General features: G+C 37.4%; 1 protein-coding gene across 1 annotated transcript; it reads left to right on the forward strand.

Annotated features, from left to right (window-relative positions):
• Positions 1-2,474: 2,474 nt before the first annotated feature.
• Positions 2,475-8,961, forward strand: LOC146332918 (histamine H2 receptor). The gene is made up of 2 exons (XM_084724263.1): positions 2,475-3,355; positions 7,070-8,961. Exons 1-2 carry the CDS (start codon positions 2,554-2,556, stop codon positions 7,357-7,359), a joined length of 1,092 nt encoding a protein of 363 aa, XP_084580389.1. The 5' UTR covers positions 2,475-2,553; the 3' UTR covers positions 7,360-8,961.
• Positions 8,962-15,954: the final 6,993 nt, after the last annotated feature.

Here is a 15,954-nt window from a genome sequence, read left to right on the forward strand (position 1 = left end):
TTTATGTTCTAAAATATTCTGAAAACAAATACTAGAGATTTTAAGTTTATTCAACTTGAACAAATCAAACTTATATTTTATACTTATATTTACATTAAGTTAATGAGAAAAGATTATTGGATTGGTGGATTTTTTTTTTTAAGTGTAATATGTTGTTATTGAAGTATCTTTTAGCCCAGCACCTCTATAGTGTGCTAATGGCTTCCTTTTATATCTAAGAATCCTAATATGAACAGACAACTGCATCAATAGTGTGTCACTTAAAACAGTGTGACTGTGGGACTAAATACCACCTTAAAGGAGAGGTTCAGATCTATTTTGTCCATCTCAGTACCTTACTCACATGCCATAACCACACTAAGAAAGTTATTGGTTGATTGATTTGAGTGACTCAGACTATTAGCTGTGATTACCTTAAAAATTAGGTTTTGACATGTATAAGAGAGATTGCATAGACCAATTTCTCTTTCGATGAACTTATGGCATGTGAATATTATGTTAAATTACACCTGAAAAATTGCAAACCTATCCTGTAAACCAAACCATGAAACTGGCGCTTCCTGTCCCTCTTATCTGATACTTGTTACATAAATATCTCATAGTGGCTGCATATCAAACTCACTGTGTGCACATCAGGCACATAGCACACAATTCTGGACCCTGTACATAAACATTCTTTATGAACCCTTCCCCACATCCACCAAAATTTTAATGATCACTTTCTGGATTAAGTCCAGATTATATAGCTGACCTCCTGACCACCTATGACCTTTAAGTGCAACCTGAGATCCCCTGGGAGGTAATTCCAGGTCATTCCTAAATCAAACCTTAAAATTAAGGGTGACCAGACCTTTACTGTTTGGGCCCCTCAGTTGTTGCACAGACTTTGATTGATTTCACCATTTTATTATCTTATTATCTGTACCTATTGCTTTTTTTGTGTGTGCAGTGCTTTGTAATTTGTTTTGAAAAGCGCAATATAAATAAAAGCATCATTATCTTTCATTATTACTCCATCCCCCCACCCCCCAGTTCTATGCCCCTGGTGCATATATAAAAATAAACTCATGTACATATAATATGCACACATGAGTGGATCAATACATTTAGATTTCTATAAAGGAAGTTAAAAATCCTAATTAAATATAAATATGCAGAATGTGCATAGTGAGTATCTGAACATGGGGATAAAGTTAATCAAGTATGGTTTTTCATCATTTTGGACTGATGAAAGATTGTGACTGCCATTTCTAATTCATGTTCTGGTTTGCTAGGGGACACCGGGGGCGATTGTAAAAAAATTTATTTTTTCTTCATAACTCACAGAGTACTTGAAACACACTAGTCATCTTTTGATATGAGACGCATGTGAACTAATTAATACTGCAATTGATATACTTTCACTGACAAGGACAAAATTGTAATGTTTAATTTAATGCTAGAGATCAGCGCTTCAACTTCCCCCCAGGTAGGGGCAATTAGTAGTGACTGAGTGCAAATGAGTTATTGTTGCTACACCTGCAGCTTTCAGTGATAATGGTGGCACACTGATGAAGGCCAGATGTCTGAAAACCTGATTTTCTGCCATGACCAAGTAAATGACTTGTTGGATGATATTACTCCTGAGTGTGACCTTTCTATCTCTACATAATGGTAGCAGATTTAACATCAAAATTGGGAGTAATTGTTAAAACACCCTGCCTTTGATTCCTCAGAGAAGCTAACTAAAGCAGCTTCTCATTTTTCATTTCACCCAGACAGTTCACGATCACCCAAGGAAGAGAGCCGGGATAAGAGCTAAGATATCCTGGCTTAGACCCAAGAGAGAGATGCATCGTCATCGCCGGCCCACTTAAATTCTGCACCAGCCCACATCCTCCTCTTCAAAACCCCTGCATAACAAATCCCAATGTCACTGCTAGGAATAAGTCATGAGTTTGGCAAATGCCGCAGCCACCACAAGTTTGGCTGGAAGTAACATTGCTGCAGCTAACATTAGTTAGTTGAACATGCTAACGTGCAGCTTACATTAGAGCAAATAAAGATGGAGTTTAATCCATTCCCCACACATGTGCTCTTGTGTTTTAGGTTTTTGAAAGACTACAATAAAACACCACTGTCCAAAACTCATCAAACACCAAGAGCCTCGTGCAAACCACTTCAACAAACTTCTCCTGCCAACAGCAACTGTCCAAAGTCTGCAATTTGTGTGAAATATAATATTCCTCAAATGACCAAAAAGAACTTAAAAATAGTACTTATGCAAATAAAATAAATAAATTCTACAATGTACACAATTATAAATGTATTAAAATGATAAACGAATCATTTTTATATCAGTTAAAAGACACTGTGATACTGGTTTGGAGAGTGACTGTTCACACCCAACACTAATTGCACCAGGTGTGCGCTGATTGTTGCAGAAAAACTACAAGCTGCTGCGCTGCTTCCCACCAGTAACCCCACATCTTCTTTATGCTTTTGCTTACTTTAATATTTTTTTTTCTTCACTCGCCTTATGTTTTGCTTGCACTCATGCCACAGTGAGGAAACATGCTTTCAACACTTAACTTCTCAACTCCTGACGACTTCAACCTGTCAGGTGTTGACCCTCAGAGACTGCAGGAGCTGACTCACCGCTCCGTCAAAGTAAGCATAATAATCGTTTTGGGCGTGATGATCACTTTGGGAAATGTTGCAGTTCTCCTGGTTATTTCTTCCTCCGTGGCCGGTTGGTCCAGAAACTCTCGGTACTTTCTGCTCTCTCTCACTGCTGCAGACTCTGCGTTTGGACTGCTGGTCATGCCCTTGAATCTGTGGGTGAGTCTGCTAAAGGACTACACTGAAGGGCCAGATGCTCTTTGTCACGTCGTGGCCTTTTGCAACGCCACCGTCTACTCCACCTGCATGTACACACTGGCCACCATCAGCCTGGAGAGGTACATAGCAGTGTTTTACCCGCTGCAGTACACCTCTCTGATGACAAGAAAAAGGACTTTACTCCTCATTGCCTTCGCCTGGTGCTTCCCTCCGTTTCTTTTGCTGCCTATATCACTTCCAGACAGCATCATCGAGGTGCATTTCTCTAGTGCATCACTGGTCTGCAACCCATCCTACTCCACTAATGTCGGATACTCCCTGAGCTTGACATGTTTCATATTTTTCCCCTGCTCCATCATCATGACATATGCGAACCTGAGAGTGTGGTGCGCTGCCAAGAGACAGCGGCTCAAACTGCGCCAATACAACTGTGCGCAACGCAGGAGACACAATGTGGCATCCAGGGTGCTGGTGCCTGTAATGGCAGCATACTACATCTGTTGGACACCATGCATGGCAGCTATGATCTACAATGGTAAGCAACGAATCAGGGGGAATAAACCTTTTGAGAAAGCTTAACCCTTAGAACTCCGTTTAGACATGTAGAAGTTTTAAAATAATTATGTGATAAGCATAATAAGGGTGGTCATGTTTGAGTAGAAATACTCAGGTTTAAGTTGCAATAAAGGCCTTGGCTAATGAATATAATGGTGACTCATTAAAAGCTACAGTATAAGAGGTTGCTTTGGTTTTGAACTGACAAATCAAAACGTAAAAGAAGACTCTGAAGCAAAATTAGACATTTAGACTACAGATTGTAGATTGAAGTGTGCACAGAAACCAAAGGTTAAATTTAAGCAGTTAATTCACTTCTGCTATTGTATTCTCTTTTCAGACCTCTTCGGCTTAAAAAAAAAAGGACAGGGTCTGACATTTACAAATAACTCCTTTACTTAATTCCCTTATTTTCCCCATAATCCTGTTGATGGCACACCTATTGAAAAATTGCTCCTAACATACTGTACAGTATTCCATTTATCAATGTGGACATTTGTGGAACATTATAAATAATGGATGGATGAATGCCATTTGCTGAAATAATTGGACTTGGACATTAAGAAAACTAAGACAGAGGTGTTCAACTTTCAGTAAGTGCAAATTATGATCCATGGCACCACAACTGAAAACTGGAGAAAGCTATAGAGAATATTGCAGCTAATGCATCCTCTTGATGCATATCCAGACTTAATGATTTTAACTGTTGTAAAATATATGAAAACTGCCCTTGCAACACACTTTTTGCGTAGCCGGAACAGTATTTTAGGCTAAACTTCCTGATATTGACCTAGTTGATATTACAGCTACTGAAGTAGCAAAATTATTTTACAGTGAATACTAATATAGAAAATGACATGTCATCAATGCATATGAATTTTTCCTTTAAAGAGACAGTTCACCCCCAAAATGCATATTTTTCCTCTGGTCTGTAGTGCTATTTATCTAGGTAGATTGCTTGAGTGTGAGTCACTGTTTTTTGGTGATATCAGCTGCATATATGTCTGACTTCTCAAGTATAATGGAACTAGATGGCACTTGTGGCACTTGTGGTGCTCAAAATGGAAAGACAATACATCTGAAACCCTCAATGATGAAAATGGTTCCTACTGCTCCTCTAAAACTTGGCATCTCATACCAAAACAATCTATGGGTAAAAAGTACTATAGATATGGAGAAAAATTTGTATTTTTGATTCTGGGGTGAACTGTCCCTTTAACATATCCATGAGTCAAATTATCAATGTGGATATTTGGGGAACATATGGATAATGGATAGTTTGATGTCTTTTGCTCAAATGTGAGACTCTGGGTCTACCCTCAGGCAAAGCCGGTTTACTTGTTTATTTTTGCTCAATTCCTGAATGTCTCTGAGATCATGTTTGTTATTTGATCCCATAGACACTCAACAGTTTATCCATGATAGCCTAATATTCCTGTAACTTCAGACTTTACAGACATTAATTAGTTTCTGACCCCGGGAAAGAGGGGAAAAAACAGTAAAATTCTCCCATACTTTATCAGTGAACTACCTCTGTAACTAAACCACACACATTTTATGTGTTCTGCTTTTTCATTTCCATACACTGAGCCTCACCTGAAACTGTTTAAAGCCCCCATGGAGAGTCCCGCCTCTGGCTTTGAAAACCTTTTGGATTATAGAATTAAAGCTCCTGATATGGACCTAGTTGATCTTACAATAACTGAAGAAGTGCAAAATTACCTTGCAATGAAGAAAACTTTTATATGATGACATTTGGGACAAATTAACAGAATCATGAAAAATTGTAACGATAGAATAAATAACCTGTGAGATATGACAAAAAGTATAACACTGGGGTCTGTGGATACTTGAGTTGGTCAGATTATGATTAAGCTGTTTTTTGGTCACATGTTTTTTTACCATGAAGGACAAAAAAATCAAAGTTCATTCAGGGCTTTGTTGATATGCGGTATTTTTTTGTGCTTATGACGTATTTCTGGGGTTCAAAGGGAGCAAGAAACCTCAAAAGGTAGATAGGTATTTAAATGTCCTAGATTAGTTTCCTTTTTTTTTTAAATAAAAGAACGTTTATGGCTGTTTCCCTCTTTACCAATGTGTCCATTGATTTCAGCCGGAACTGTTCTGAGAGGTAATAGCTGTCAAAGTTATTTATGTAATTCTGGGCATGAATATATTCATTCAAGGCCAGTTTTATGACTCAGGCCTTTTTTGACTTTTTCTCATTTACCCCAACCATGTGCTGTCTTGGAGTAATCAAGGCTGAAAGTGGCGTCACAGCTTGAATATTTTTAGAAGTGAAGAGACCTTTTTCCAAAGAGGGCTGTAATTCATCTGATATGGATGAAAATCCCTGCAAAATGAAGCTGACAGTCTTAACTGAAACTTCAAAGTGTGCTGCTGTCCAAACGCTAGTGAGCCTCACTGTAAAGCGGTTGCCTCCTCTCTACCAAATCTAGCAGTTAATTTTGTACTTTTATATCTAGACTATAAATGTTACATTGATGGCTTCATATCATTGCTCTCAGGGGAAAGACTCACATCTCCCAGGGTGATTTTTCATGTTTTATTATCAGTTGATGTATTACATGCTCATCTATGGTTTTAAAATAAAATGCATCATTTAATATGTGATCATAAAGCAGTGAAGTGAAGTGACCCCTTTCATAAAAAAGGGTCAACAAAAGGTCAACCACTTCTTCCAGCTTCTTCTGGAAGCTGTTGCATGTCAGTCAATTGAAGCAAGAGATTCCTCACTGTGTGTCTTGACAGAGAAAGCGGAGTTCTCTTGCTGCAAAACCCATTATTCTTCCTGCATCCGGTGACATCACAGTGATGTAACTGGAGGCAAGGATGAACTACATGCACTGTCAGGTTGGAGTCTCTGCCTCTGGATAACCAGGGGGACACACAACTATTTGTCCCAATCCCAAAGTCCCCGCTAAAGCCTTGAGACATCATGAACTTGGTGGCTGCAAGGGCCTAAAATGGTATAAATAGGAATGGGACAATGGGACTTTATAACATATCATGTTACCTTTATGGCTTTTGAATTTTTTATTTTACGGTTTTTAAATTCTTCAAGGTCAAAACACTGAAGTAACAGACTGCATGAACTGAATGTCTTGCGGGTCCTTGCCTTACAGAGTTTACATTTACATGTAAACTTCTTTTTTTTCTTGTAGTTGTTCCTTCTATGTTCATTTTTTACCTAATTAAGAAAATTATAATATACAAACATTAGGGTAAGCAATAAATACGAAGAACATAAAATTAAAATATTGAAAGATAATTAGGCCTGCATAAAAAAAAAACAGGAGTACACGTTCACACAAATATAAACATACAGTCAGAAGTATTCAGTTCTAGAAGAAAAGATAAGATCTCAGTTAGCGTTTTTGAAATTTTCTGTTTGTGTATAAGAAAACTTTGCACATAGAGAAACTTGCATATAGAATAGTGAAATTGATTAGATATTCGCGATCATCCAATGCTTCTGGATTTCCCCTGGTGACCCAGTGTTAAACATCACAGCACTATGAATTGTGGGTAATTCTCTCAGGCAAAGTCTGCAGAAGTGTGGACTTGCCGAAAGTGTGCATGTAGGACTCAGAGTGTGTGTGATAGAGCGCTTATGTACTTGACAATTTTCCCTTTAACTCTTGTTGTCCTTGTGTTGTTTATGTCCTCTTAGCCATCTCAGGTCGCAGCGTACCGGAGTGGATTGAGTTTGTGGTGGTGTGGCTGCCGACCTCCAACGGCTTCCTCAACTGCATCTTCTACTTCTGGATAAACCGAAGCTTCCGTCGGAAATTCCACCTCATCTTCCAGAGGCTGGCTCTGGCCCTCTGCCCCGAGCTGGCTGATACCCTTGGGTGCTGCAGCACTTCAAAGACACAGTCAGGAATTCTGGATAATAACAACAGCGTCCATGAGCGTTCCTCAAGTGTGTCCTCCACCTGCACCCTGTTGAGCTTGGCTTAGGATGTCCACACCTGCAGGGCACTGCTGGCATGTCAAAGAACGTGGTCAGTGACCTCTGTGCTGTCTTGTATTATCTGGCCGAGCTGCTTAAGTGAAGCCACGTTTTTGACTTATCCACATATGTAAGGTGTCATAAATAAGATCAGAGTAATGGGTCACATGGGTTACAATTCAGTGGTTGATACTGGGACTGGTTATGATGGCAAGTATTTGAAATAATCACTGTACAGTCTGCAAGTCATCTTTTGATATAAGAAACATATGTGTGCACTAATTAACAGAATTGCTATATTTGCAACACCTACATTAGCATATCAGCATAGCTCTGTTAATTTTTAATCAATAACCTGGAGATAAAATTGATTTAAGTTTAAGTTCACAGTCATCTAAGTTTTAGACAGCGTAAGAAAAACACTGCGCATCCAAAAAGTAACTTTCATACTTCAAAATCAATTTTTTGTTGATAATTTATGCTGAGGTGAAATGATCCTGCTCCTGTTCCACAGGAAGAGAGAGAAGCCTATGAAGCATGTGCAGATTAAGTGTCATCACTGTAGCCAAGTTCTTGACATATCCATATATATAAGGTATCATAAGTAAGATTAATGGGTCACAATTCAATGGTTAATACTGGGTCAGGTTATGATGGCAAGTATTTGAAATAATCACTGTACGGTCTACTTAATTATAATTTGAGTTATATTGACTAATGTATATTTTTCTTATTTTTATTTTTAATCAAGTTTCAGTCTAAAAAATAGTATGCATTTGACTGGAGCACAGCCACAGTTTATAACTTATTTAGATTTTTTGTTTTACTCAAGAAGACCAGATTTGATTTACTGTCAGAGACGGCCTCTTAAACCACCTTTTAGTTGTTTTATAGTTACTGTAGCCATCGACCTCGTCTGTGCCCCAGTTATGCCTACATTATTCTGTATACGGTTATATAATCAGCCTTTTATTAGTGTCAGCTGTTGCACACGCAGACTCATTGCTTGGGTCAACATATTTCAGACATTTGAGGTTAGTCAATTATGTTATCACCAGAAACTGATATTTAGACTTCTATTCATAGGAGACATTTGTGTTTTGTGATTAGAAGCACTTTGAAGGATTGAGGCCATCTACCTCATCTTCAGTTTAAACTGTGTGTCGAAGACCTTGGCATATAACAGCTGGGGGAAGTTAACCTTTAAGTCACGTCATTTCACTGTATGCAAGGAGAAAAGTAATTAAGCGGCTACGCCGTAGAAAGGTCACCGCATTTGTGCCAGCATAGAGATAACTTGGGTAACTTCTGAGGCTGTGGTTGTTTATTTTGAGACATTAAGTCCATGATCTTCTTCCAGTATCTTCTACTACGGTATGGATTCATCCTGACAATTCCCATGTCATTTTGTGTGAAAAGAGTTAGCAGACATGGTGAATTAAAAAAGAAACTAAAATTCAGAAATGTTTTACGCAACTTATTTTAGCCTTTGAGTTGCTGCTTGGTGTCACCGTCCTTAGAGTTTGTGTGTTGGCAAATGGCGACTCCCCACAAACATGCAGAAATTATTCAAATGTATTGAACAGCAGAAGCTCTGTCAGTAAAACATGCGAGAGAAATGACCAACGTAATAATAATATTTTGTATGTTTACATTTTGTTTCTAAATTCATATTTTTTATAAAGAATGAATAAATAACATTTGATAATGTATTGGTTTATGGATGATTTGTTAAATTAAATAAAGCGTTATGCCTTTGAATTCTGCTGTCACTTGGTTTGAGTGAGACATATCATCATCAAAAAATGACTTAGTATCTGAAAATAATGAGTTACTATCTCAAAATAAAAGCTAAATATCTCAAAATAATGAATGAATGAATGATGTAGTATCTCAAAATATTGATGTAGTATCTCAAAATAATGGAAAAAATAATGACTCAGAAACTGACTAATTATTTTTGAGAAACTAAGTTTCAGCTTACAGGATCTTTTTTCCTTTATTTTTTAAAATCACATAAAAAGACTTGTCAAAAGAGGCGTGTAACTCACAGTACCTGAGTCTCAAAGTTGTTCAGTTGTACGACAGCATGTTACTGCACAAGCTGCTCTGCCTTGTCAGACAAAATACAACATGCTCTGCTTCCAGTGAACATCACTGCTTTAGTATTCTGTGGATAGACTCTTTAAGACCTGAGGCCAGGTGGAGAGCAGAATTGCAAGCACTTTTGCAACACTAGTACAAGGTGTTGTGGAATTGTTCTTCTTATTAATAAATGATGGTGTTTCCCCTGATGGAGATGGAACTGCAAAGCAAAATACAGAGCATTTCCAGCTCAGAATGTGTCCTTAATACCTAGTGTACAGAAATTTCATTCAGGGGTTTGTAATTACCAAGAAAGGGAAGTTTGTTTCACAAACAGAAGCCATGCTGTTTTTATAGTAGTCTACAACAGTGTATGTTGGCGGAGTAGAAAGAATAATTTTAATTAAATTTATTGCCTAGTCTACTGTTGTTATACTGTAGGTATCATATGAATGAAAACTGTACAATAAAAACACCACACACTACACAGATTAGATGACCAACAAACAAGTTGCTGTTCAGTTATACAAATAAAAAACGGTTCATAATTCCACTAAACTATTGATATGAAAATCTCAAAGGTTGTATGTATTATCAAAGTTGTTAATTAGAGTTACAGATGCTGGAGGACCATTTTCCAACTGATAGGATGCGAATGTTGAAAGTAAAATATCTGTCAGCAGTTACATGTGATTAAACAGTAGACCTCAGGGTTTCGTCATTACAGTTTGTTAGTCCATGCATATAAATTTGACATGTCATTAGATTTTTCTTCTTGCCCTCAGTGTTCATTATCTGTAGTTTGATAAAGTGTCTTATGATGAATAATTTGAAATAGATTATGCTAATTACTACCTACCAGTGCCATGTTAGATAACAGGTTGGGCCAGGGGTATGGAGTTAAAGTAAATTATTGAAAATAATCAGAAGATGAGAATATAATGCTTTGGCTTATGAATAATAGATGGGTACAAATTCGATTGATTATGTGCTTGGTTTTCTTCCTGATGAAGGACGAACAACAACAGAGCAACAGTATATATACATATATATATATGAGGCCAAGAACTTGTTTTTGAAGCAACAGCCCTGCAAGTAGTTTCACAAAACTAATTTGGCACAGGAAGTTAGAAAGAAACAACAACAGATGCTTTCCTATAAACATGTGACATGATGTGGTTTGCAAATGAGTAATGAGATACTGATATGAAGCAGCAAGTATAATTACATAGCCAGTGTAAAAACAAGTCTTATTTGCTCAGTTCTATAGGGGAGGCCAGGGGAAAGAGTTACTTTTTTTTTTTTCTTTTTTAACATTTTCAACCATGACTCACAGACTACTTGAGATAAGCTAGTCATCTTTTGATATAAGAAACACATGTGTGCACTAATTATCACAGTTGCTTTATTTGCAACACCTACATTAGCATAGTTTGTTCATGTTGATTTTTAACCAATAGCCTATAAATAAAATTGATTTAAGTTGAAATTTACAGTCATCTAAATTCTAAACAGCAGAAGAAAGACTGAACATCCAAAAAGTAACTTTCATACCCCAAATCTTTTTTTCCTTTTTCTTTCCTTTTTTTGATAATTTATGCTGAGGTGAAATGATCCTGCTCCTGTTCCACAGGAAGAGAGAGAAGCCTATTAAACATGTGCAGATTAAGTGTCGTCGCTCTAACTTGTATCTAACCGAAGGAGGTGAATGTGTTACACTTTACCTCAGTCTCCTTACATTTTATAGCTTGTCGCTTGACATTGTTTGTACCAAAACTGATATATTTATGATATTTTATTAACCCATAATAATGTGATGCAAGGATTCAGGCTCAGAGATTCGACTCAGCAAGAGGGACTTGAGAGAAGTTAATCCTTTAATGGGTCTAAGTCCTTCAGGAAAAAAAGTAAAGTTGGAGATGTTTTTACTGAGAGAGGTGAGTGTTTTTATTGAACGTTTTAGATAGTTGTCAAAGCTGTGAAACCCTCTCGGGATTCCCTCTGCAGACAGAAAACTTGACACTCTGTATCTCTGCTACAACATTATCTGTACCTGCCTAAAGAAAGAAAAAAAAACAAGGAATTTGATTTTAACTACACAAATCATACTGAATATGTATTTTATGTGTGGGTGACCTTTTTGAGCTAACTGGAGCCGCTTGTCAGAGATCATGTTTATTCCTGCAGCATCCATAAGTGTTTTTCCAGCCGTTTGAGATTTTTGCCGAGGAGGTCTCCCAGGACACTGGAGTGTGTGCATTAGCAACCTCAGCTCTCCTTGAGGATGCCAGGCGATTAAGTCAGGGGGAATGATGTGTATCTGAGGGCTTCATGTACTCCCACAGACACAATATGCTGTCTCTTAAGAGCTCATCATTCTGTCTGGTCGTTACTGCAGTCACAATATCAATGCTGACATGATGGCCAGTGGCTTTAATGATCTTTGGGTCAAAAACTGAAACAAATATGTGTAACTGAGATTTAACATGACTAAAACATAGATTCTGTTTGCTTAATCTATAAACATAGGAGACATTACAGTCAAAAAACGTATCTGTTATCCATGCATGGTACTTTTAAACACATGCAAAGTTGTTTCCAATTAAAACAAGAGTCCAAAAACAGTCCAGATGTTGCAAAAACCAGCTTCATGTCCATTTCATCAGTATACTGTTTCTAGATATTATTTTAAACCATCATGTTTATTAAACTCATAAATTTCAATTAATGTGAACTTTATTTAACATAAAATAATGTTTTTTATACATAAAATGATTCATTTCTGTCAACTTATTACAATGACAGGTGTGAAATAAGATCTGAGCAAAATCTGAGTTGCATGTATTGAACATATTTGAGTTGCCTTAATCATTTCAATTTAACTGTAATGAAAGAGTACATAGATCATTAACTCTAAATATTTAATCTCTGGTAACCTGCCATTTTTGAGTTTATAAACGCAAAAAACTTGCCAGCTGATTGCCTCAATTCGTTGGAGCACTGGTAACGTACTTGGCGTAGTAACAGTGTTGCAGGTTGTTTTTCATCAATACGTTTCCCAGCATGTGTGACAGCATTGTGTGTGTTTACTACTGTTCCATACCCATGAAACCCTGCGGTTAAACTGCGATGAATTTATTAGACTGGGTGCACAAGTAAGATTGGCCATTTGAGCATACTGTACTGTGTATCTCCACTGTTTCTGGGAAAGGCCAAATGAAACGACTGTCGTTGAAACATCTTGAGGCTGTAGTGCCACCTTGTGTTTATACTAAGTATTGCATGGCAAAAAGACATGACCTCAATAGATTTCTAATAAATTCTCACTGGTTGTGGCAGTGCTACATAGAATGAATATCTGTAATTTTAGACCACTGAATGTACATTATCTTTTCATTATTCAAGATTTCTCCATGTAGTTTGTTGGTTGCTAAAACTGTGGTACTGATGTACATTTAAGGAGCCCCACACAAGCAGTGAACAATTCATTCGTTTATGCAACAAGAAGGCATCCCGTTCTTGATTTGTTCCACCTGATTAAAAAGGATGAATCAATGGGTGTTGATTTGTGCTTTCTGTGGTGTGCTGCTCATGAGCACTCTGCTCTGTGAGGGCTCTTGTGGAGGTTGCAGATGGAAAGGCTTTAATTCTAATCACTGCTTCCTGCTCCTCTCCACAGGAAAAGTAGCTGATGAGGGGATCAGGCATATGGAGTACTCAAGTATTATTCACTTTGTGCTGGTATCGCACTATGAAATGGTTCCCCTAAACAAAACAAATCAGAGTATAAGTGCATGGCCACATTATCATTATCTACATTCATGCAATTTTTACATTAAATCACAATGGCACAATGAGTACATTTTTAACGTAAGGATACCAGAGCATGAGGACCATTCAATCATTTTGCTCTATGCCACTCACTTCCCTTTAAAGCTTGGGAAGTGGACTGTCTCTCTGCTTGCAATTATACAACCACAGATCTGAAAAGGTTGGGACACTGTGTAAAAAGTGACTAAAAGCAGAATGCAATGATTTGCAAATCCTATATTCCACTGAATAGACAAGATATTTAAGCTGATGAAATGTTTTTCTTTATGTAAATATACAGTTATTCAGAGTTTGATACCTGCAAAACATTCCCAGTTGGGATAGGGACATGTTTACCACTGCGATACAATACCTTTTCTTTTAACAACAGTCAGTAAGGGTTTGGGAACTAAAGTCATTCATTGTTGGCATTTTGAAAGTAAAATTCTTTCTTCTTCATTCTTGATATATGACTTCAGTTGCTCAACAGTCCATGGTCTTTCTTGTCATATTTTTTGCTTCCTAATGCACCATGCATTTCCAATGGGAGACAGGTCTGGGCTGCAGGAAGGCAAGTCTAGTACCTGAATTACTTTACTACTGTGTGTCAGTCCATTTCAGATGAGCTGAGGCCCCAAAAAGTCAGCAATGTTTCTGGATGTTGTTGATGTATGGCCTTTGCTCTGCATGGTACTTAAATTTGTGGATGCAGCAACAAGCTGTGTTTTTGACACTGATTTTCTGACGTGTTACTGAGCCCATGTAGTAGTGCCACCTGAAGATCAAAGGTCACAGGCATTCAGTGTTGGTTTTCAGCCTTCCTCTCTATGTGCAGAGTTTTCTCCAGATTCTCTGAATCTTGTGAAATTATTGACTGTAGAACATTGTAAACATTGTTTTCACAAAGTGTTTTCACAAAGTGGTGAACCTTGTCTCACCCTTGCTGTGAGCAACATAGCCTTTTGAGGTTTACCTGTTGAATGTTCCAAACAGGTGTTTTTTGAGCATTCCATTTCGTTGCCCCCGTTCCAACTTTTTTGAAACGTGTTGCAGGCATTAAATTCAGAATGAGTGTATATTTATATAAAATGATCAAGTTTATCAGTTTCAACATTAAATACCTTGTCTTTGTACAGTATTTAAATGAATACAGGTCAACAAGAATGTGCAAATCATTGCATTCTGTTTTTATTTACGTTTTACACCGTGGCCCAACTTTTTTGGATTTGGGGTTGTAGATTTGTTGCCAACCACCAGGATGTTTTACAGCGTTAGGCAGCTCATTGCCTTTGGTCATCAAAGTTTGAATAAACACCCGGCTCAGCTTCTGCAGACAAGAGCAGGTCCACAGAGTGAAACTAAACCCAGCTGTTAAATTTTTCATGGGCCTATCTGTATTCCTTTCAAATTAACGCAGTATTGTCATGACATACTATTCATTATTGAGTTTATAAATATTTAAGGGAAAGGAAGAACTACATAATGGTGGATATTTACCAATACAAAGAATTAGTCATTTTCTCTTCCACCTCGGCCACTTCAGTCTTCATCTGCTGATCTACTAATATTACCACCTGTTCTCCCATGCTGCACCTGAACTCTGGAACTCTCTTCCCCACCATATCTGTACACTGGACTCTGCTGCAAAATTTAAAACCGCCCTTAAAACCCATCCGTTTAAACTAACATACTTGCTCTAACACTGCTCTAACGCTCTAACAACTTTGATGGAATCTCATTTATCTAGTACAGTTACTGATTTTAATTTATTTCTGCTCTATATGTTTTGCTACTGTCATTTTTGATTGTATGATTTTTATGTGTGATCTATGCTGTTGTATAGAATATTTAAACAGCACCATTCAGACGTGTAAAGATTGAATGCCACACAGGTGACCACACAGGACACGAGGCTGTGACTCTAACAGAGGCGGCTCCATTCACTACAGTTGTCTCATCTAATGACAAAGTGATGACTGTGTGAATGGAGGAGTCTTCAGGGCAGCTTCCATTACAGCTGTTAGTTGAATTAAAGTTTCAGGCTGTTTAACGCCTGCAGCTGTTACTCCAACTACCCTGCACTTGGGTTTGGGCTTATTCTGTTTCCAGCATCACCCTATCATTTTCAAACTTGTAGGTAGCCTTGACAATCACAGAGGTTGGACTTGTGGCTTGAAGGAGCCCGCTGCACTATTCAGAAGCTGATTTCTAGCAATTACAGGTCGATAGCTTAAGTTAGTATGTCTGTCCTCTCTGGCCAATATTCCCATCATAATTTTCAAGATTAGATTAGATTTGTCATTGTTGTCCTCCCTTTGATCCTAACTTTATACTACAACCATCTGTATTATTTAACAAATCTGTTTATCTTTCTACTGTTTGGTTAATTGTATTTGTCTGACAGCTGCAATGCGTTTCTGAGTAAGATGATTATTAACTAAATGGCCATTTGAAGAATAATCTTGATTACATATTGTGATGAATAACCTGTATATATAATTATTTAGGGAGTTATATTAGGGAGTGATATCATCTTGGCCTAGCACATTGATATTTTTGAAATACATATATATTTATATAGCCACAATCCATTCAAAAATATCAATGTGCTAGGCCAAGATGATAATGAACAACCAATATGTCCATTTGGCTCTAATATATATATATTTTTTTTAAGTGATTCATCCAATGTATCAATGACTAGCCAC

Source organism: Lutjanus erythropterus, chromosome 1 (genome assembly GCF_056507025.1).
Source record: "Lutjanus erythropterus isolate fLutEry1 chromosome 1, fLutEry1.hap2, whole genome shotgun sequence".
Taxonomy (NCBI): Eukaryota; Metazoa; Chordata; class Actinopteri; order Lutjaniformes; family Lutjanidae; genus Lutjanus; species Lutjanus erythropterus.

What these genes read in the sequence shown, in the direction of transcription:
- LOC146332918 (XM_084724263.1), top strand. Translation starts at nt 2,554, where the DNA reads ATGCTTTCAACACTTAACTTCTCAACTCCTGACGACTTCAACCTGTCA. An exon ending in GGCAGCTATGATCTACAATG is followed by an intron (nt 3,356 to 7,069) that starts GTAAGCAACGAA and finishes ATGTCCTCTTAG; the next exon opens with CCATCTCAGGTCGCAGCGTA.